Source organism: Pogona vitticeps, chromosome Z, assembly GCF_051106095.1.
Source record: "Pogona vitticeps strain Pit_001003342236 chromosome Z, PviZW2.1, whole genome shotgun sequence".
Taxonomy (NCBI): domain Eukaryota; kingdom Metazoa; phylum Chordata; class Lepidosauria; order Squamata; family Agamidae; genus Pogona; species Pogona vitticeps.
In genome coordinates, this window is record NC_135799.1 from 2,629,570 (window position 1) to 2,652,307 (window position 22,738).

Genomic DNA, 22,738 nt, shown 5'->3' on the forward strand with positions numbered 1-22,738 from the left:
CCTCAAGGACACAGCTTCTCGGGAAATTTTTTTCTGCATTCCTCTCTCTGCGCGCGTCTCCAGGGCCTGTAAATCCTTTGTTTGGACGGACGATGAATCGCTGTCTTCTCTGGAATGCTCCTTAGCATTCCACTGGGCCTCGTTAACTCTTTCCACACAAACATCTTGCATCTCAGGGTTGCTTCCAACTGTATGAAGCGTCTCATTGCAGTAATCCCCAAAGGAACCCTGCTGAACTTGGAAAAACCTTTGCATCAAGCCAGGTTCTGTGCTAAGAAAACGTTTTAAAAGGATGTTTTCCTGATAAAGCTCACGTATCAGGAAATCTCTTTCCCTAATTTTCTGCTTGGCTTCCTCGAAAAATTGCGAAGCCATTTCTAAGAGTAAATCCACGGTTTTAGACTGATTTTGCTCCTCCATTCCTGCTGGTACTCTAGCCTAGGCTAGGTCAGCGAAAACAAACAAAAAGGAGAAAAAAAAATTTAAAAATCTCCTCTGCACTTCTGACCAACTGCTGTCCCTTCTGCTATCCTAAGATAGGCGAGAGAACAAACAGCTGCCAAACCAAAATAAAATTAAAAATCTCTTCTGCACTTCTGACCAACTGCTGTCCCTTCGGTGACCCTAAGGTCTGTGAGAGGCCAGACAGCTGCCAAAACCAAAATACTGAAAAATCCAAAAGGAAGAGAAAAGAAAAACTGTGATCACTCTGTGAACCCTAGATTTACAGAGATGATCAATGACTGAACTGGGTGCAGATAGATACCCCTAGGGCCAGGTCATCCCGACAGATGCTGAGATCATAGGGCATGACTCTAGGCCAAGCCAGATGCAACTAGGTACTCCTGCCAGATCCTAAGATCGTAGTGGGGAGACCCAGAGCTAGTCTGGAACACGGCCAGGTGCTCCGGCAAATCCTAAGATTATAGGAGTACGCTTAGGCCAAAAACAAAAACAAAATACCTGGATGCAAGTTCCAAAACAATATAGCCAGAACAAAGTGGCCAGAGTCATTTATGCAATCCTAAGATTGTGAAATGACCTGCTGCTTTTACAGAGTGCAAGCACTCTAAAAATAAAGGACATGCATCTTGGAATTTCTTCACTACAACGTTGTAACAACCTGCACATGCCTACTGCTTAAATTCAATTGTTTCCTAACAGTTTGCTTGTCCCACTGGGAATCTCTTTCTTAAAAGAGCACCCCAGATTCTAACACACATTACCACAGCCTGAAGATTTAACACCTCTCACCACAGCCTTTAGATCTAACTGCTGGCAAACAGCGTTTCCTAGGAAGCAACTGTTTACACCCAGGGAAGCACCTAGCTCCTTGAAGCCTCAGTGTCCCACTGCAATCAAAACTTAGCTTGTGGATCAGAGTCACTCAAGCTGTTAGATACAACAAAAATTGGTCATCCTGAGGTACTACAAAACCCAGCACGTGGTTCATCGCGCAGCTGCCACCATGTGACGAACACGGGTTCGAAAACACGCGTGTACGCTTGGACAGAGAGCAATCAGGAGCTTGCACATGCTAAAATGGGCTGAAGAGTCCAATCCAGCCAGCCATGATACAACACTCCTTCTCACAAGTCTGCCCACATAAGAACACCCTGGTACTCTCAGATATTATTGTGAAAAGGTCAAGTGGGCTTTGTAGTCCTTAGACTTAACTTGCACCACTGACAGGACTCTAAGTAAGCTAGGCCGAGGCAGCACTCTCAGATGACCCTATGGCAAGTGTACTGTTCAGGAAACCAAATGAGTTTTATAATCTTTATTTTATTAAAGAAAAAGCATGTTACTAAGCCAAATTAAACCAAAACAAATAAACTAGCATTGTGCTGTTTAGTTACACAGATGTAGTGAGGCAAAGAAAACATGAAAAATAGAAAAGTATTCAAAAACCCAAAAAAGCCATTAAGATGAATAAAAACAGTTCCAGTCCAGGAAATCATTAGTAAACAAAATAATCCAAGTTGGTTATGATAAGGCTATAGTCCTCAGTGATACTATAGAATAAAAATCCCTAAACAAAAGTAAAAATCCATTATATGTCCCATAGTCCTTAGAAAAGAAAAATCCAGTAAATATACCATAGTCCTTACTAAATTACAAGAGCATAGTCCATATGGAGTATTCCAAGAAAAGAAGTCCATAAAGAATATTCCATAGGTAACAGTCCATAGTAAATAGCCAATGCACAGTCCTTAGGAAAATCCCATAAGTCCAAAAGCAATCCAGCAAAGCATAGAAACCAGTCCATGTAGGTAGGCCACCACACTCTCTCTCAAGACATCAGGGTAAGTCCCATATGGCTGAAATGTAGGTCACGAATCACTGAAAGGTCGGTCTTGGAAAGACAAAGTCCATAGGTAAAAAGTTCCTTTTTCAAGAGTAACTGGCAAGGGCCTAATGCACCTTCCCACGATGTCATCCAATCAGAGTTCGTTACTAGGCAAACAGTCCTGTTGCATCACATGAATTCTTTCTCATACACAACAGATGTTATTTGGGTTACGGTGGTTTATCAAAGAGTCACAACAATTCCCATCTATCTAATCACACAGAGTCCTTTCTCAGGCCTTCAGAATAACATGCTCTCTGCTCGCCTAGAAAACAACTTGTCAGCATAGCACAGATACTATATACAAAGAAACAAAATGGAACCTCTCTGGCTCACTTCATAATTACAAAACCCATATGCCTTTAAAAGATTTTAACTTAAAAACCCATCTCATCACAAAGCCTGCCTGAAGAGAAAGGACAGCAAAGACAGGGCCAGTCTGGCCTCCAGTGAGAGGGAGTTTCAGAGTCTGGGAGCAGCCACCAAGAAGGCCTCTCAAGGAACAAATAAACTCAAATTACATTTCATGGAACAAAACGAACACAAGGATTCGGGGATTTTTAGAAATTCTGAATGTGACCGAAAGTGATTCTTGTGCATCTTCTGGTCCTTAGAAATATATTTTATCCCCTTCTCCTCTTGATCTTTCTGTATACTCGGCTTGGTCTCTTTGATGGGAGAGGGTTACCTCTTTTTTCAAAACCATCCTGTATTCAGAGGACCACCTGGTGCAAAAATGGCAGAAAGACCAAGAGGCCAGAAGAGAGCGATCGGAGCCTTGATTCTGCCTACACAGAGCTAGCCCAAGTTGGATCTGAAGTGCGAAAAGTTACTTTTCTCGGGTTAAAAAAAAATCTGCAATTCTAGTCTGAAAAAGGTGAGACATCTGTGCTTTGACCCGAACAGCAGATTCGCCAAAAGCCCATCGTTCTGTCTCAAATTCTCTCCTCCAAAATCAAGGTTTTTTTATCTAAATGCACACAATTTTATGCAAATTCCTGTCCCCTTTTTTCTCTGCTTCCCCCCCTGTGTATGTGATGCATGTATGTGAAGGAGATCAAGGGAGTGCGCCGTCCTCCGCTAAAAAGGATGACGTAGAGGAAGGAGGATGTGTGGAGGGGGTGTTAATAGAGCTGGATCAGACAGAGGTGGTGGCTGAGAGGTCCGAAGAGGTGTGTCTTGTGGAAGAAGGAGGGGAGGAGCTGGATCTAATTATCTGGGAGGAGATAAAAGAGGCGAGAGGCGCGCGGGAGTTTGGAACTTGGACGGACTTGAACCCTGACAGGCCAAGGCACAGAGGGGTGCAGACAGAGCCCATTCTCGACCAAAGCCAAAAACCTGAAGCGACACCGGGATTTCCTAACTTGATGACGGGAGGGGGACTATTACCGGATCCGTCCCTTGCGGGAATCAGAGGCAGAGGTATTGAGCCCTTGGAATGGAAAGTCTCGGTTTTCCCTCTGAATTACCCTGGGGGCGGGCGGCGTGTGATTCGTCCCGGGCCAGAATATCAGAAGAGGCCTTTGGAGGGCGATTGGGCCCACCACCTGTGCTGCGGCACGGTGTGTGCGGTGAGGAGCGCGCCTTTGCGGCAGATGACAGATCGGGAGAAGTTTGGGCCAGCTCCCTTCTAGGAGGCTAAGGCGCGGTACCTATTGTTCGCCCTAAGAAGTATCATTTTTTGCCTGATCGTTTGTTACAGGATCCGTTTGATCCTCGGGAGCTAGAAGCTGCTTATAATAAAATAGTTGTTAATGAAGACCTTGACGAGCCTCCGTGTCTTTTTCCCGCCTTCACTACAAGTGTCCCCCCCCCCGCCGGAGAAGGACCTTCTTACAATGTACTTTGGGGGTTTTGTATTTTTAAAAAACAATACATAAGTGGCTTCTCGGAAATCAATGAGACTTGAGTTTCCAATAAACGGAAATGAGATTTTTGGGGTTGCTCATCACCCAGACAGGGCCAAAAGGGAAAGGGAAAAAAAGCTTTCAATATCAGACACAATTGCTTTAAAAACAGGCCCCCATTTCAGAGATGTGAGTTCAGAAAAACCACCATCGGAGCCCCCCCAGATGGTTCTCAGCTGTGGTTGGAAACTTCTCAGCATCTGCGAGAGGAACTGAGGAAGTGCCCGGGGCCGTTTACTCTCTGGCAACAGTGCTCGAATAAACAGGACTGAAACATGTGAAATCAGCAAGAACGATTAGAAAGTGGGTGGGGGAGAATTTCAGGAAAATTCAGCGTTTGCCAAAAAGGGAGGATTTTCACAAACGGGTTTCAGGGTTTTTGCTTTCAGGCCAAACAAAGTCTTTCCCAAGATTTGTGGTTCCCTGATGTCAACAAACAAATCTTAGGATCCTGATGTTATTCTTGTTATTCATTATTCTCGGAAGAAGGGTGCTGGGACCCACGAAAATTTGCAAAAACTAAAAACAGGAGATGGAGACATCTCACGAGACTTCTGATTTCCCTTCTTCGTAATACCACTCTCGTACTCAGTTATTTATTATCATTATTCGTTATCATTATCATGGCCTACATGACTCATTTTTGCACAATATTTCCAAGCGACAGCCCCTGCAATCAGGATGGGAAAAAGCTTTACCGCAGACCGATCGCCCCACGAGTTTTCAGAGTGGACTTAAATTCTCTTTAGATTCAAACTTGGTTTTGGCAAATGGACTGCTCAAATCCAACTGTATCCAACTTTTTTTTTCGGTCACAGCCCTAACCGCAATAAGAAAGAAACGTTGGCTAAATCAGGGTTATTTAAGGCACACAATGACCCTTATAAGGTGGTGGGTGAAGAATGGCTTGAGTTTGAATCCCGACTCGGCCACGGAAACCCACTTGGAGGGTGATGGATATGGTGGGATCCAACCTGCAACATCTCAAGGTCAAGAATGCTTCAAAAGCCTGATCAGGTCTCTCTAAATTCACAGCACAGAACCATAACCCCCAAATTCCAGAAATTGTGGGGTTTGGGCACCAACGATGGTGCCTCCTGAACCTTTACCGGTGTTGGGTTCGAAACATGGTCGCCACCTCCTCTCCACTGCCCCCCACCACGCCATTACCTTTACCGGATTCGGAGAGCAAGGGGTTCTTAATTTTCCTTCAACATCTCTTTATTGGCAGGAGCAAATCCACATTGGTGGTCGTGGTTTCCCGATCAAAGCCAAAAGGGGTCGGTTTTGTAAAATAAAACAAGGGGCTGGGAGAGGAGTGTGAAAGACGGAGGTTCTCACACTGGGGAAGTGACGTTCTGCCCCAAGAAGGTTGAACGAAGACGGCTTTTGAAGCTCCCAACCCATTTTCCTCTCCTACGCAGGCAGCGACAATGTTGAAAGGTTGGACACGAAAAGAGGTGAGCCAGGTTTTTAAAGATACAATAAGGGTGGCAGGATCGTGAGCCAGAGGAAAGGTGGGTGGTGGCACCTTTTCTCCCAAAATGGGGCTTCTGTGCTTTTGGACAGCTGCGCTGACTGGCGGAAATCCAACAGGCTGCGTCGGCTCTCTCTTTTCCGCTCACCTCTGAATGGTGAGAAGCTCCCCCCCGTCTTTTAGAAGGAAGGCACCCGAAACCCCCCCAGGGGAAGAAAAGGCAACGGTGCCTAAGAGTTACAGCTGCATCTCTGTGTTGCCTGGAAACCTTTCGAGTGGGCTTTGCAGACGTCTTTACATTTCTTTGTGCAAAAAAAAGAGAGACCCTTTGTTTTGAATCAAAATTGGTGATGATCATCATCATCACCTTAGAATTGCAGAGCCGGAAGGGACCCTTTGGATGGAGTCCAGAGGTGTCTCTAAAATTACTTTTCAGCACAGCAGGGAAGCTTTGCCTACCTTTAAAAACCAAGTTGGGCTTCAGAATAGCAGTCAGTGAAAGACACTCTGCACATGCTCAGAGTTTTTCAGGGAGGTGCGGGTTTGGTTTGGCCAGTGGGCGGGATTTTGTCAATGGGTTTTTGTGGATTTTGGACCCCAAGCTTTCTGCCGGGTTCTGCATGGTTGTCCAAGCGCACCCTTCGTGATAGCCAAGACTCGCTCCTGGGGGCCTGAAGCGGAGGAAAAATATGTGAAATATTTTTGTCCATGAGAACGGCTTGAGAAGAGCCAGATATCTCAAGAGCGTGGGTGGGGGGGGGGGGGAGGAAGCGGCCTGGAAAGTTATCCCCATTTTCGGCCACAAGAGGGCAGCATAAAACTGAATTGCCAGCTAAGATGATGATAAAGCTGATTTGAAAATACAAGACACAGTCTTTGTCTGGTTTTATATAACGGATATAAGTCTTAACCAAAAACCTATGTTAAAAACGTTGTTGCTGTTGCTGTTGCTGTTGCTGTTGTTGTTGTTGTTTGGTTTGGGGGTTCAGTACCGAACCAAACACCAGGCACAGTCAATCAAAATGATAAAAACATTGCCTATGATGATGATGATAGTGGTGATGATGATGATTTTGCACAGATTCCCCCCCCCCCCGCTGCCTCGAGGCCAGTTCAGAACTTCGGAACAAACCCCGGTGCTTCCATTTGTGCACTGGGCTCAAGCTGATGTATGAACTCAGCCGGCCTTCTGCAGGAGAACCAACACCATTGTAATTTCGATTCGGTTCTTCTTCATACTGATCTACACGAAATTTGGAAACCTGACAGAGCCCGAGGAAAGAGGGTTAAGCTTGTCAAATTTCAAAAAGAACATTTTTTAGGATTTCACAGGCCGATGTGTGTGTGTGTTTCTAACCAATGAGCAGTTTCTGCTCCGTCTGGTTCAGTTGGAAGCCGACGCCACTCCAAGGGGTGTCAGCTGCTCCAAATGCATGCAACCACAACATGTCCAATAATCCCCTAAAGCAGTGGTGCGCCCAGGTGTTCTTGAACCACAATGCCCATAAACCTTGGCCAGCCTGGCGAGTGCTGGCGGCTTCTGGGAATTCTCATCCAAGAACATCTGGGGTCTCAAATTTCTAGACCGGTTCGTTGCCCACCTGCCCCCTCCAGATGTTCTTGGACAACAACACCCATAAACCTTGGCCTGCCCCGCTGGTGCTGGAGGCTTCTGGGAATTGTCATCCAAGAGAACATCAGGGGACCCAACGCTGGCATCTTTCCCACCATCTCCTGCAGCGTGGCTGGTGCAGCTCCTGGCACGTTTGGGACCTTGAGTTTTCAGAAGAGCCACTTGAGCATTCGATCCCAGTGTGGCTTCCTTTTCAAAGGGTGGGAATGATGAGCCAGGACTTGGTCATCCCCTCTCGCGGTGGTGGTGGGGGAAGTTTAGTCTGGGTTGGAAACAAAAGCCGGCCAGCCTGGGCTGGAGTTACGGTTTGCTCTCCCAGAGGGTGGACAGAGACTTTGGTGGATCATTCCTTGGATGTGCCAGCATAAAAGACTTCAACAAAAGCCCTACGACTGGTCCTTACCCTGATTTCATTTCTTTGGGGGATTTTCTGGTCCAAGAGAGCTCACCTTCCTGGAACGAGATTGATTTATTATTTTTATTTTTGGCTCCCAGGCCTCGCCATTCGAAATTGCCACTGGTCTTTCTTTGTTTTCTGGAGGTCAGGTTGCTAAACTTTTCCAGGGCTCAAGTCTAGGAAATATTGTCAACATCCTCATCACCCACATAATCTTGCTGACAGAAGACCAGGTAGGACGGTGTAACGTAGCAGGCCACTCTGATGTCTCTGCCAACTCAGGCCTCTCAAAATGCCCACCACTCTACTTCACACTCGCTGTCACCAATTGTATGACTATATAAGAAGGACAAAGGTTTCCTTCAAAACAAAACAGGTTTATTGAAATAACAAAATAAAATATGTAAATCACAATTAGCTAATCAAGATGTCAATCACTGTATCTTATTTAATCAATCACAGACTTTCCTCACTGACCACTTAGGCTCTAAACAAGCTCTTTCTCTCTCACACACTTCCGATCTGATCTCTCACACTCCCTTCGTCGTTGTTTAGTCATTTAGTCGTGCCTTACTCTTCATGACCCCATGGACCAGAGCACGCCAGGCCCTCCTGTCTTCCACTGCCTCCTGGAGTTGGGTCAAATTCATCTTGGTTGCTTCGATGACACTGTCCAACCATCTCATCCTCCGTCATCCCCTTCTCCTCTTGCCCTCACACTTTCCCAACATCAGGGTCTTTTCGAGGGAGTCTTCTCGTCTCATGAGATGGCCAAAGGATTGGAGCCTCAGCTTCAGGATCTGTCCTTCCGGTGAGCACTCAGGGTTTATTTCCTTCAGAATGGATAGGTTAGTTCTCCTTGCAGTCCAGGGAACTCTCAAGAGCCTCCTCCAGCACCACAATTCAAAGGCATCAATTCTTCGGCGGTCTGCTTTCTTTATGGTCCAGCTCTCACTTCCATACATCACACCCCTTTTTTCCAACTCCTCTCCCTCCAGCTCCACCCTCCGTCACCCAATTGGCTGATGATCCACTGCCCAGCCATGACGGACAGGTGGGGTCAGGGCTGCCTGTTACAGACGGTTCCCCAGAAAGATTTGGAAGTCACGGTTCCCGTGAAAATAACCAATGGTCTTCTGTACTGGCAACGTTATGCTTTAGTGGCCTCATCTACACCCTACAAATGTCCTCCAGTGTCCTACCAAGCTAACCAGTATGGTGGTTCCCCCCCCAAAAAAAAACCTCCTAAGGATTCAAGATGATAAAGCCATAAGTAGAAAGACCGAGACTTCCCTTGCAAAATTGAAATACAGTGATGCCTCACTTAGCAACGTTAATCCGTTCCAGGAAAAACATCGCTAAGTGATGTAATCTCTAAGTGATTTTAAAAAGCCCATAGGAACATATTAAAACTTATTTAATACGTTCCTATGGGCTTAGAAACTAACCTTAAGCGAAATTCTTCCACAGCGGTGGCGATTTTAGGTGCCTCTAGAGAGAGGCAAAACAGTGGTGGCCATTTTGTTTTTGCGGTGGCCATTTTGGAACCGCCGATCAGCTGTTAAAAAATGGGCGCTTTGCGGTGATCGCTTCCGCATGATCATCGCAAAGCCATTTTCCCCCATAGGAAACATCGCAAAGCCATCGCTTTTGTGATCACAAAAACAGTGTTGCAAAGCGATTTCATCATTCAATGGAGCGATCGGTAAGCGAGGCACCACTGTATATAGTAAACAGCAGATTAAAGGACAAATTTCCTGTTTCCTTTTTCCTCTCCAGCCTCCTGGGCCCCCCAAAAGCTTCTTCTGTCTATGGGGGAACCTTCCTGATCCATGTTACCCCTGTGAAAGACCCACATTTTTTTGGGAGAGCCACCAAGGGCCCACCCCCAGGATAGATAAGAGCAGACCTTTGACACCTTCTGAGCCTAAAATACAGGTGGCGGGGAAAGCATGCTCTTTCAGATGTGGTGGAAGTGCCCAAAGAAGAAATTTCTTCAAAGGGAAGGAAATGTGCCACCACAGAGCAGGCCCTGTCACAGGTCCCAACCCAACAGATCTCAGGGCTGGTCAGGACAAACAACCCAACGCCTCTGCAGAAGATCTCACGGGGCGGGGCAGGAAGAAAGGTTCTCATTTTTACATGGCATCCAAAGTGTGTCACTTCTTATCTTCTTTAGTCCACCCTGGAGATAACCACCACGCCAGGAAATCGCTGGACAGTTTTTGCAAGTGGCAGAAGTCCATCGTGAACTGCAACGGCAATGGGAACACCATTCCGGACAATGGGATTGCTAACCACGACACCGCTGTTTTGATCACCAGGTAAAACCTGAGGCATGGGAACGTTCCGAGGCCAAACTTCCCTGGCCTGGCCATTTCCGCCCCCCGCCCCTCATTTTGCCTCCTGGTTTCCAAGATCACCAGATGCTCCCTTGTCTTTCTTGACCAGCACCTGGAAAGTCTTTTGGTGTGTGCGTGAATGGATAAATGCGATTTTCTTGCTCCAAGGATGGGAACGGATGGTTTTTTATGTGCATTTTCCAAAAGAAGTAGCCTTAGATGGCTTGTTTGCATCTTTTGGCACAAATCAGCTGGTCCTGGGGGCTGAGGAAACTTTCCTTTTAGGAAGCCTCCTTTCACCCTGTTGCCGATTTTTTCCCCGTTCCGTAGAAAGCAGAAAAAAAGATTGTACCAGAATGATGTTGTGAAACATGGCCAGGCGATCGCTCTTTCGACTCGCCTCTCTCTGGGGAGACTGTTCTCCTTTTGCATCCTCATGTTCCATACGTGCAGGACATGCTGGACGAGATGGTTTCCAGATCCACCTCCGGCCTGACCATTGGAGCAACCCTGACTGAGCTTTTCCCCTCGGGTCTAGGAGACCTGCTTAAAAAAAACCTAAGCTTTTGGACAAACCATGGAGCCTGCACCTCATTAAACGTCCACCTGGCCTCCTCAGCTCCTTCTTCTCCAGCTGCCTTGATAGCATCTGGATGTATGGCAGGATCTCTCTCTCTCTCTGTCTGTGTCTGTCCCCCTCTTCTGCTTTTTCCCTCCATCTCTTTGCTTTTCCATGTGCGTCTTTCTTCCCCCTCTTTCACTCTCTGCCTTTCCCTTTCCTGTTTTCTCTTCCTCCTTCCTTTTTCTTTCCCTTTTAGACCTTTTTTATTTTTCCTATTTTCCTCATTGTTTCCACGTCTTCTTTCTTGCCCTGTATCAGCATTTCTGATCTCTATCAATATAAATCTGTCATCAGTTCCTTCCTTTTTTCCATCAACTTCCTTCCATCAACTCCTTCCTTCCTTCTTCCATCCATCATTAACTCATTCCTTCCTTCCATCTAGCTATCTTTCCTTCCTTCAACTCCATCCATCCATCCATCCATCCATCCATCCATCCACCCACCCACCCACCCATCTGTCACAAACACGGGTTCGAAAACACACGTGTAAGCTTGGACAGAGAGCAATCAGGAGTTTGCACATGCTACAATGGGCTGAAGAGTCCAAATTCAGCTAGCCATGATACAACACTCCTTCTCGCAGGTCTGCCCACAGAAGAACACCCTGGTACTCTCAGATATTATTATGAAAAGGTCAAGTGGGCTTTGTAGTCCTTAGACTTAACTTGCACCACTGACAGGACTCTAAGTAAGCTAGGCCGAGGCAGCACTCTCAGATGACCCTATGACAAGTGTACTGTTCAGGAAACCAAATGAGTTTTATAATCTTTATTTTATTAAAGAAAAAGCATGTTACTAAGTATCAGAGCCAAATTAACCCAAAACAAATAAACTAGCATTGTGCTGTTTAGTTACACAGATGTAGTGAGGCAAAGAAAACATGAAAAATAGAAAAGTATTCAAAAAGCCAAAAAGCCATTAAAAAGAATAAAAACAGTTCCAGTCCAGGAAATCATTATTAAAAACAAAATAATCCAAGTAGGTTATAAAAAGGCTATAGTCCTCAGTGATCCTATAGAATAAAAACCCCTAAACAAAAGTAAAAATCCCTTATATGTCCCATAGTCCTTAGAAAAGAAAAATCCAGTAAATATACCATAGTCCTTACAAAATTACAAGAGCATAGTCCATATGGAGTATTCCAAGAAAAGAAGTCCATAAAGAATATTCCATAGAACAGTCCATAGAAAATAGTCCATGCACAGTCCTTACGGAAAATCCCATAAGTCCAAAAGTAATCCAGCAAAGCATAGAAACCAGTCCATGTAGGTAGGCCACCAAACTCTCTGTAAAGACATCAGGGTAAGTCCCATATGGCTGAAGAGTAGGTCACGAATGACTGAAAGGTCGGTCTTGGAAAGACAATGTCTATAGGCAAAAAGTTCCTTTTTCAAGAGTAACTGGCAAGGGCTCATCGCACCTTCCCACGATGTCATCCAATCAGAGTTCGTTACTAGGCAAACAGTCCTGTTGCACCACATGACTTCTTTCTCATACGCACCAGATGTTATTTGGGTTACGGTGGTTTATCAAAGAGTCACAACAATTCCCATCTATCTAATCACACCGAGTCCTTTCTCAGGCTTTCAGAATAACATTCTCTCTGCTCGCCTGGAAAACACTTGTCAGCATAGCAAAGATACTTTATACAAAGAAACAAGATGGAACCTCTCTGGCTTATTTCTTAATTACAAAACCCATATGCCTTTAAAAGATTTTAACCCAAAAACCCATCTCATCACATCCATCAACCATTCTTCCTCTCTCTCCTCCTTCCCTTCTTCAGGCCCACTTCGCCCTCTGACATCAACCTCTTCGTTCATCTTTTTGGGTGCTCCTCCACTCCTCCACCCGTCTTTCCTCTGCCCTTGTGGTGGCTTCTGTGCTCATGTGGTGGTGGGGGGGGACACCTGGATCTGATGGTGTTCCTGTGTCATCTTCATCACAACCCTGAGAAGTTGTTGATCGAGCTCAGTGTGAGCGGGGCCCCTCCCCATCTCACCCCATGGGTTTCACAGCTCCATGGAGCCGGTCTCATCTCCTTGACGCTAACCTCTGTTTCAACACGAGGCCTGTGACATGATTCAGAGGGGTTTTCTTTAATGCGCTCCTCTCCAAAAACAGTTCCCCCTCTCACAGGCTTGGCCCCTGTGGGCGGGATGTGTGAACGTGAGAGGAGCTGCAGCATCAATGAAGATCTCGGGCTGGCCACGGCATTCACCATTGCCCACAAGATCGGCCACACGTGAGTCTGTTGCTTTTTTTTTTGGCCAGGAATGATGAAATATCAGACACAGCCCCAGAGCGGGCAGGGCTTTGCCCCACCCACTGCGTTTGGGAAGGGCACAATAGTCTCTCTTGGTTGTTAGTGTTGGAATAAGAATTCCTTCAAAAGCTTTCCAGCTTCTGCACAGGAACGGGGTACCCCCTGCCCCTCTGCCTCAGGCAGCAAAGTTTCCTGGGTCATCCCCAGAGGCTGTCAGTGTTCTCCAATTTCCACGGACTTCCCAGACAATTGGCTTATTTTTATCTTCCTCCCTAACAAATCCCATTTTTAAAACACACACAAAATCATAATGGCACATTTTGGGTATCTGAACATGGCAAAAAAATCCCAAATGACTAGCACTGCAGGGGGGAAGTGCTGAATCTCAAATGATAACTTTTCCTTCAGCAGCAAAATGAAACAAGAAATAGATGCCCACATTTCATTTCCCCCCCCTTCCAGCTTTGGCATGAACCACGGCGGTGTGGGAAACAGCTGCAGCTCTTGGGGGCAGGAGACGTCCAAGCTGATGGCAGACCACATCACCATGAAAACCAACCCTTTTGGGTGGTCTGCGTGTAGCCGAGATTATATCACCAGCTTCTTAGAGTAAGGCCTGGGTTGGTTATTCACATAGGTGCATGTCCTGTCTTTTCTTTAAAAAAAAACCCTCAAAACAAAATTGGCACAATGACCCCCCGATATCAGCAGAGGATGCTAAAAAACAGGGGATATAGCAAATCCTATTATAATAGCAAGAGCTATACAGTAGGACCCCCTCTATCTCCGGAATCAGTATCTGCTGATTCACTTATCCAGTGCCTTAAGATACTAAATTAAAAAACAAACAAACAAACCCAGGAATACATATTCACATGTATTTCCAGGATGTATTTACCAGAACTGGTTACTAGAGGGAACCAGAAACCAGGGCATCTGAACACAGAAGCTGCAACTGTACTTGTACATAACATAGTTTCTGACTCCCTTTAATGGCCAATTCTGGTAATTTCACCATTCATTTTAATATATTTTATGTTTGCAGAATGTGGATGCATGAATCAGCAGATACCAGTTCTGCAGATAAGGGAGTCCTCCCGTATTTATTTATTTATTTATTTCAACATTAATACCAGAACACAATGACCCTCTTGAGTCAGGGGAAACTGAAAGAAGTCCAGATTTGGGGAGCAACTCATTATTATTAATAAGTGATTTGTAATTGGTCATAAGAATGTTTCACTGGCACCAAAAGATAAATCTGTTATGTAACTGAAATTAGTCTGAGTTTCTATGATGGACTCATGGTCTATGTGGACTTCCCTAGTTTGGTGTAGTTGAGCCAACAGGAGACTCTCTTGGAACATTCTGTATTTTTAAAAAAGTAACTATAAGTAACAAGGTTAGTTACTTTGTAGAATAGTAACTGTAACTAAAAACTTTTGTGATCCTGTAACTATAACTACTTCCTTTCCAGAAGTAGTCTTCCAAACTTTGGCCAATGGTCATCCATGGAGATCCATGGCTTAGTAAGGACTAGGAACTTGATTTCCCAAATGTTCTAAGGCTGCCCGCCCTTCTTGCCATCCACGACTCACAGCCCAAACTCTTTCCCATGGGTCACTTGAACCACTGCCATCCGTTATTTTCCCCTCCCTATCTTCTGCCTTCAAGTTCCGGGATGGGACTGTGTTTGAACAATGCTCCCCCCAAGCAAGATTTTGTCTACCCAACGGTGGCGGCGGGGCAGGCCTACGATGCGGATGAGCAGTGCCATTTTCACTACGGAGTTAAATCTTGCCAGTGTAAATATGGGGTAGAGAAGCCTTTCTGCTTTTTCTCTTCCTTCCAGGGGGTGGGTGGGGAGCCAACTTCCCACTAAGTGGGTGGCAGAAAAATCTGCTCCGGCTTCCCGTGCGAACTTGGCAGGCACTCTGGAAAGGTGCTGAACCTGGTGTCGGGTCAGACATTGGTGCACAATGAGATTTTTTGGCCCGTAAAATGCATGTGTTGTTGCAGAACTAAACCAGTGGCAGATCACGGTCTGGATAAGCCCTTACGTTAACCTCTTACCTCTGTTTCATTACAGTTCCAACCGTCCCTCCTCCCATGGATGTTGAAAAATGTGGATTCTAGCACACAGTATTTAATAGAGAATATTACACTGTACATAGCATGGTCTCTGGCTCCTTCTAGTGGCCAGTTCTGGTAACTTCACCTTTAGAAATATATATTTCTAGGATTTTATTTTAATATTTTCAGACTGTGGATAAGTGAATCAACAGATACCGATGTGGCAGATACGGGCTTCCTACTGTATTTTTAATTTTTTTTTTTAAAGATCAAGGTGTGGAAATGGAAAGCAAACGAGCAGTGTGCAACACAAACCTCGTCTGCCTTTATCCATCCTTCTGTCTTTTGTCTCCGTCCTGCCAGGATGTTTGTAACAAACTTTGGGGCCTGAGCAAAAGCAACCGCTGTGTGACCAACAGCATTCCAGCGGCGGAAGGGACCATCTGCCAAACCAACACCATCGAAAAGGGGGTACCTTGGCCACACTTCCCAAACACTTCCAGCCTTGTAGCTCTTTTAAGCCTCCAAGGGTTGGTCCCGCGTGGAGTTCCCACCCGTCCAACTCGTGACGGGGAAAATTCTCTACCTGCAACGCTACAGAGATGGTGCTCAATGTGATGGGGGTGAAATGGACCACTCATGTGTCTTAGGAGGAGCCCCGTCCCCATGCTGCTCTTTAAATCACATTCTCATCCGAAACCATGAGGTCTAGAATCTTGATTTGCTTTCACATGGCATTATTTAAATTGAACTTTGCACTCAGACCAAAAAATAGGGGTACGCGTTGTCTTCCAACCGCCCTGCAAGGCAGGAAAAGCAAGAGGGAAAGAATATTTATTTTTGACCACAAGGGGCTCTGACTACCTTCGTCTTGTTTCCTCCTTGCCACAGTGGTGTTATAAACGGGAATGTGTGCCTTTTGGAACACGGCCAGAAGGGGTGACGGTGCGTGGAGCTCATGGTCATCCTGGGGAGAGTGTAGCCGGACATGTGGTGGTGGCTTCTCCTCATCAGTCCGCCACTGCTATAACCCACGGTAAGGAAATCCGGTCCAGCGAGCAGAAAGCTGCCTGGCCACGAAATCCAAACCAAATGTCAAATCTAAACAAGAATCTCAGAAAGGCAGCAGAAATGAAATGGATGTGTTCTGAGAGATATTCCCCCCCCTTCCGTTCTTTCTCTTCCGCAAGGCCGACCATCAGAGGGAGATATTGCTTGGGGGAGTGGAAACGATACCAATCCTGTAACACCGATGTGAGTTAACAAAATCTTGAGAATAAGGATATGAATAATAATATGATGAAGAGGAGGGATGGATGAATGGACAGGGGCCAGAGAGCCCTATGAAGAGAAGGAAGGTTTTTTTTTTAATTGAATGAGAATTTCCTCTTCAAATAGCCCAGAGGCGATGGGTTTTCCAAGGCAATTACTCTCTTACATTGCTAGCTGTCAGTGTATCACAACCCGAGATAGAGTGCTCCCGTGCAGAGGTGTTTAACAGCCCCTGATGGATGGGGATGGGATTTTGGAATGTTCTAGACCACCATCATTATCCATTCTGGGGCGTCCACCTACCATTTCAAAGACCTAAATGTGGCTCACCTGGGGGACAAAGCCTAGGTCTGAAGCTTTCTGGTTTAGCAAGGCCAAGTAGCATTTCATCTTCCTGTTCCTGCCCCAGAGCTACCTGAGAACTTTTCCAAACAGGAGCTAAGCCTAGCTACACCTTCTGGTTGAGGCCCTCCTCCCAGGTGAGCCACACTGAGATGTTGGAAAGGTGTCTATAAGGGCAGGGAGAACTTCCAGAATCGAGAATTATGGGATTTGCGATCTTGAAAATCTAAAAATCTCACCAACATAGATTCACTACTGTAAGAAGAGGGAAGAAGGATGTCTCAGACTACGTGTTTGTAGAAGAAGGGATGCTTTCCAGCAAGAAATCTGAAGTCAACTACCAAGGCATTATTGGGGGCCATGCGGTGGTAACAGATGTGGGAAAGGGGGTCAACTCTGCCTGATCAAAAAGTGTTTGCAATGACCTGGGGAGACTTTTCTCCCTTCTTACCGTTGCTCAGGATTGTCCTCCGGGATCTCAGGATTTCCGAGAACTTCAGTGCGCCGAATTTGATCATATTCCATTCCGCGGCAAATATTACAGCTGGAAGACCTACCGAGGTGAGCATGCCGTTTCTCTCCAGGGTGACCTTCCGTGTCTGTGAGACATTGGCAACTTGGGCTCAACCATTGGACCCACACCTGAGCTTTGTCAGGTGAAGTCACCTTGTTCATGGTTTCAAACAGCCATGGCCTTTCGTGAGACCCTCTAATCCAGGGGTCAGGGAACTTTTTTACCTTTTACCCCCTAAAAAATTTATATATGCTGACATTACCCCCTTGATTTGAAAGGAAGGATCTCGGTCACACGTGGTCAGTTGAGCGCCGCCGATTGCCCCAGGGCCACCCACGCCCAGGCTGCCTCCTCCTCCTCTGCCACCACTTGGCGGGGCCGCGCTCAGTCCTTGGCCCTGTGGGGGCAGCTCCCTTTGTCCGCCAGCAGGTGGCTCCTGGGTAGCCGTGGAAGAGCACCAGGTGGCTTGGTTGCAGCCGGACCGGAGAAGGGGTCGGAAGGTAGCAATCGGGCAACTCGGGACCCCTCCGGGCAAAATAGGAGGAAGGGGGTTAGGGTTGCGTCCTCATTACCCCCAGGATTTTCATTTTTACCCCATTTGGGGTAATTTACTCCTGTTCCCTGTGTGAGTGTGTTCAGTCGTTTAGTCGTGTCCGACTCTTCGTGACCCCGTGGACCACAGCACGCCAGGCCCTCCTATCTTCCACCGCCTCCCGGAGTTGTGTCAAATTCATGTTGGTCGCTTTGTAGACATTGTCCAGCCATCTCATCCTCTATCATCCCCTTCTTCTCCTGCCTTCACACTTTCCCAACATCAAAGTCTTTTCCAAGGAGTCTTCTCTTCTCATGAGATGGCCAAAGTACTGGAGCCTCAGCTTCAGAATCTGTCCTTCCAGTGAGCACTCGGGGTTGATTTCCTTTATAATTGATAGGTTTGTTCTCCTTGCAGTCCAGGGAACTCTCAAGAGTCTCCTCCAGCACCACAATTAAAAGGCATCAATTCTTCGGCGGTCAGCTTTCTTTATGGTCCAGCTGTCACTTCCATACAACACTACAGGAAAAACCATAGCTTTGACTATTCGGACTTTTGTTGGCGAGGTGATGTCTCTGCTTTTTAAGATGCTGTCAAGGTTTGTCATTGCTTTCCTCCCAAGAAGCAGGCGTCTTTTAATTTCGGGGCTGCTGTCTCCATCTGCAGTGATCATGGAGCCCAAGAAAGTAAAATCTGTCACTGCCTCCATGTCTTCCCCTTCTATTTCCCATGAGGTCTAATCCATTCCCCGTTCTCCCCTTCCTTTCGTCTCAAAGCCTTCTGCAAGAACACACCGGCACCAGGGTGGTGGTATCCATAAGGGAGAAGGTGGTTTTGAAAAGTGCAGTCAATAAAATCATACAGAGATGCAGCAGCGAACCTCCTCAGAGTCTTTATTTCCTTGGAGGTTCCCGAGTCTCTTATGCATTCAATGCACAACTTTTTTTTTTTTTTTTTACAATTCTGAAAAAGATCTGGAGCAGTGACAATGGTAAAAATTCACATCGCTTGACTAAATTAACTACAGTATACAGAAATGTACATTTATCACTCCCACAAAGGGGAAGCATAGCGAACATAACTCTACTCTAAACCTGTCTGTTTGAACCCTTCCAGGGGGCATCAAATCCTGCTCTTTGAATTGCCTAGCGGAGGGGTTCAATTTCTACACGGAAAGGATTGCGGCTGTGGTCGACGACACCCCTTTGCCAAGACTCCATTGATATCTGTGTCAGCAGAGAATGCAAGGTGACAGGCCATGGTCCCTAACCACTAGTCCTCTCTGCCCCATTCCCCATTGACTAAACAGTTTGAGTTTTCTATTATAAATCCACCCCTGCTCTCCCCCCCCCAGCATGTAGGTTGTGATCGCGTTCTCAGTTCGGACACCAAGGAAGACAAGTGCCGTGTGTGTGGTGGGGACGGGAGCACATGTGAAACCATCAAAGGCATCTTCAACTCTTCACTGCCCAACGGAGGTGAGGACAACTTTCCGAGTCCAGAACAACAGACCCAGTTTCGCCTCTTTGCAAAGTTCCACCCTTCCAAAATCCTTATGGGTGGGTTCCTATTGACCAGCGCCTGACACATCACACCCTCGAGCCCGCAATTTGAGGGTAGACCCACTGAATCAGATGGTTTTACGCAGGTGTTGATTGATAATTCTGCGATTGATTCCACTTAGGCTGATTCTGACTGCAAATGTCATGTAGCTTTTGGCCGCCGCAGTTGCTCTTGTTGAGAGTAACCGTTGGATTTGGCTGGACCATTATTTTGATATCAACATTTGTGGATCTTACCTATAGCAGTCCAGCTGCCATATAGGTTGATGAAAGAGTAAGACCAGGACTAATGCATGTGTTTTAAGAGACAATGCAGGTAAGGGAAAAAGCAGCTCAGTGGACTCTTCTCTTCTCCAGAGTCTGCAGCCAAACCCTTTTAGTGCCTCACTTTATTATCTAAGATACTACAGCAGTTCTCAAGCAATTAACTATGCTCGTTAACATACCATCTGTGAGGCGCATGCGTGATATACCTTTACAGATAAGGAAGCAAAAAGCAAGCATGTGTGTGTGTGTGCTACATAACTGATACACAGTTTTACAAATGCAAAGTTTAGCAGCAAGTATAGCAAACATATTCCCACACTTACCAGTTCCTTCATTTGCCTCACAGGTTACAAGGAGGTGATTTGGATACCCAAAGAATCGGTACACATTGATATCCGGGAAGTCAACCTTCCTTTCAACTACCTTGGTGAGGAAGTGGATAGTTCCTGCTTGGAGGAGATGAACCTTGACCTCTGGGTTCCTAATCTGAACGTCAGACCTTCTTTCTCTCACGTGGTCTTTCTTGCTCTTGTTCAACAATCTCGTATTTTTCTCAGTGACTGGACAACATTGTTTGATGTTGGCCAACACCTGGATTATGGTGGTTTCTACCACCTGAAGTTCCTGCAGTCTCCCCAAAATCTTACTCGGGAGGAACCAGAAGAAAAAAAACCAGCCCAAAAATGTAAAGAGCTTCAATATTATAAATATGGAATAAATCTGCAACATTCATTCCTACAAGCTAGAATTCAAGAGGACTGAATGGATTTCAGGTGGAGTGAGTTCGTGAAATAATAGTAATAAAACAGAAGAGGGTTTTATCTGCTTCTCTATAATGGCTCTCTGAATCCGGAGATGGGAAGTGCTGTGGAGGTCCTTTGAACTACAAAACCCACAATGCACAACCTGGAACAGCTTTTCCCATCTTGGACTGGATCCTACTTGGAAAAATACCCACAAAAAAATGAGTATTTGGCCATGAGTCGACACTATCTCTCCACCCACAGGCTCTCTGAAGCTCTCATCCATGGTTCACTTTGAGAAGGGAAAAAAAGCACATACTTCTCTTGTAGTCCATCACCCCCTGGGGCAGCCGCCCTCCTCTTCCCCCTTCTCCTCTGCCAGGAAAAAAGCGTGGAGATCTCCACGGACCTAAACGGGAATTTTCACCCTAAAATGATCACTGTACATTGATATTTTGGGGAGAAAGAGGTCAGAAAATGGTTTCCTGTCAATACCCACCCCCCAAATAAGAAAATACTGATCCCCCCGCGGGTGCTCAGCAGGGCTGGGATTTGTGGCCACTGGCCAATTCTGCCACATGAATAGATGTGTTGTGTGTATAAAGGAGGAATGGATTGGTTTCCCCCCCATCCCGGGTCAAAAAAAAAAAGTAGAAGGAAAAGCACATTTCCTGCTTTGATGTTTTCCATCCAGGCATGCTTCATTTTGGCTCTCCATGCCCGAGCGAACCTTGAAAATTTGTAAAAGGAAAACTTTGCAAATTTGCAACAGGAGCCCCGTGTTTCTCTCCGCAACAACCAGCCAAGAAATTAAAAGAAAGCTTGTTTGCCAGATGCAGCATGAAACAGGGTTTTGGTCAGAACAGGGTTTTGTTGTTGGGTTTTGCCTCCTGGAAAAGCTTTGCTTCTCACTGGATCGTCTCATTCTTTCCTTGGGAGGTGTGGAGACGAGGGGATAATGAGGCTTACGAGCCAGTGGCATTGTGGCAAACAAAATCTTAAACTTGGTGGGCTCCCACGCATTGTGCGGCTTGAAGAGATGGTGAGAAAGTTGAGTAATTTGGATTATCAATCCAAACACAGTGGAGTAAGGAAACGCACACATTTTTTTTCATATTTAAAAAGATACATTTGGGACAATGCTTGACATAGAAAAAATTTAGAGAGAAGCAGCTTTGCTTCACTTGCCCCTTTCCAGATATGTGGGCCTACAACTCCCATGATCCCCAGCCAAGGTAGCCCAGGGGCCAAGGGTGATGGGGGTTGTAGTTCAACGCCATCTGGGCCGCCTTTCGCACTCGCCACACAAGTCCCTTGCAGGTTTTCTGGATCGCCTGCCCGCTTTGACCGGGACTCCTGTTGTTCGAGGACAATGGGACATGGAGTGCAATGCCTCTGGGAAGGCGGAGTAGAATTTAGAATCAAGATTGAAGACAGGGAGGGGGTTTAATCAAGATATATTTGCACAGCTTTGTAACGGCCACTTGTACAGAGGGTGGCAGGTGGTGTTTATATTTTCCCTTTGGCTTAGATGTCTTCATAACATGTATATTAAATAAAAATGTGGGGGAGGGGAGGAAACCCCAGTGATATCTCGTTATTTTCGTTCCATGCCCTGATATAATTTTTAAAGCATCATATATGTACTTTAACATCTAACAAAATCTTCCCTTTACAGACAAGACAAGAGGGGGCAAAATTGTAACAAATATATAATCCTTCCGTAATCTATTTTCACTTCTAATTAAAGAACACCCAAAGAAAATCTCAATGGACTCTGCAGTAATGGGGGCCATTTTAAAAAAATGAAATGCAACTTAAAATTATACATGGCCGGAGTAATTCTGCAGTTGTGTCTGCCATGGTTATATTGACTCAGAAAAAAAATAACTTATGTTGCTGCATTTTTTTATGTCAAGGCTACGCATAAAGCCGGCTTCAGGGTATACAGATGATTTTTTTTATTGATTGATTTTGTCTTATTTATAGGCTGCCTTTCTCCTGATAATTGGATCTGAGGCATCTCACAGTTTTAATTCTAAAACACAGTAAGAGATACATTTTTTAAAAACACACACACTATAAAACGGATCAAAATGCAATAAAATACGTTAGGACCCCCTTATCCGCGGGATCGGTATCTGCTGATATACTTCTCCGCAGTCTAAAAATATTAAAAATACTATAAGCAAAAATCCCGGAAAGATATACTTCCAATGATGAAGTTACCAGAACTTCTTTTTCTACCGACACCCACACGATTCTGCCACCATGTTGGGGTAAACTTTAAACGCCATGTTGAGGTCTTTGGTAAAGGTGATGACGGGTTTTGGGGAATATTTCACTGGGATGCAACAGGGGGGGCGGGTGACCGGTATGCCCTGCTCCTGCATGTGCAGAAGGAAAATGGTGTGGGGGTAATGATCCAGGATGCGGGTG

General features: G+C 45.8%; 2 protein-coding genes across 2 annotated transcripts in view; one reads left to right on the forward strand and one right to left on the reverse strand.

Annotated features, from left to right (window-relative positions):
• Positions 1-7,850: 7,850 nt before the first annotated feature.
• On the forward strand, positions 7,851-21,850 carry LOC110070402 (A disintegrin and metalloproteinase with thrombospondin motifs 10-like; the record flags this gene model as incomplete). The annotated part of the gene is given in 17 exon segments (XM_072985136.1): positions 7,851-7,997; positions 8,635-8,647; positions 9,956-10,088; positions 10,326-10,369; positions 12,868-12,973; positions 13,457-13,603; positions 14,669-14,810; positions 15,431-15,538; positions 15,959-16,004; positions 16,007-16,103; positions 16,258-16,321; positions 17,143-17,242; positions 17,743-17,745; positions 18,844-18,932; positions 18,934-18,975; positions 19,082-19,205; positions 19,903-21,850. Coding segments are annotated over 17 exon segments (1,821 nt in total), but the record flags the coding sequence as incomplete, so codon positions are not given.
• A 395-nt stretch (positions 21,851-22,245) lies between these two features.
• The window catches only part of LOC110070405 (muellerian-inhibiting factor-like), a 6,640-nt gene continuing 6,147 nt past the window's right edge, over positions 22,246-22,738 (reverse strand). The window contains exon 5 of the mRNA XM_020778076.3: positions 22,246-22,738. This exon is cut by the window's right edge and continues 753 nt beyond it. Coding sequence (XP_020633735.3) covers positions 22,543-22,738 — 196 coding nt within the window. The 3' untranslated portion in view covers positions 22,246-22,542.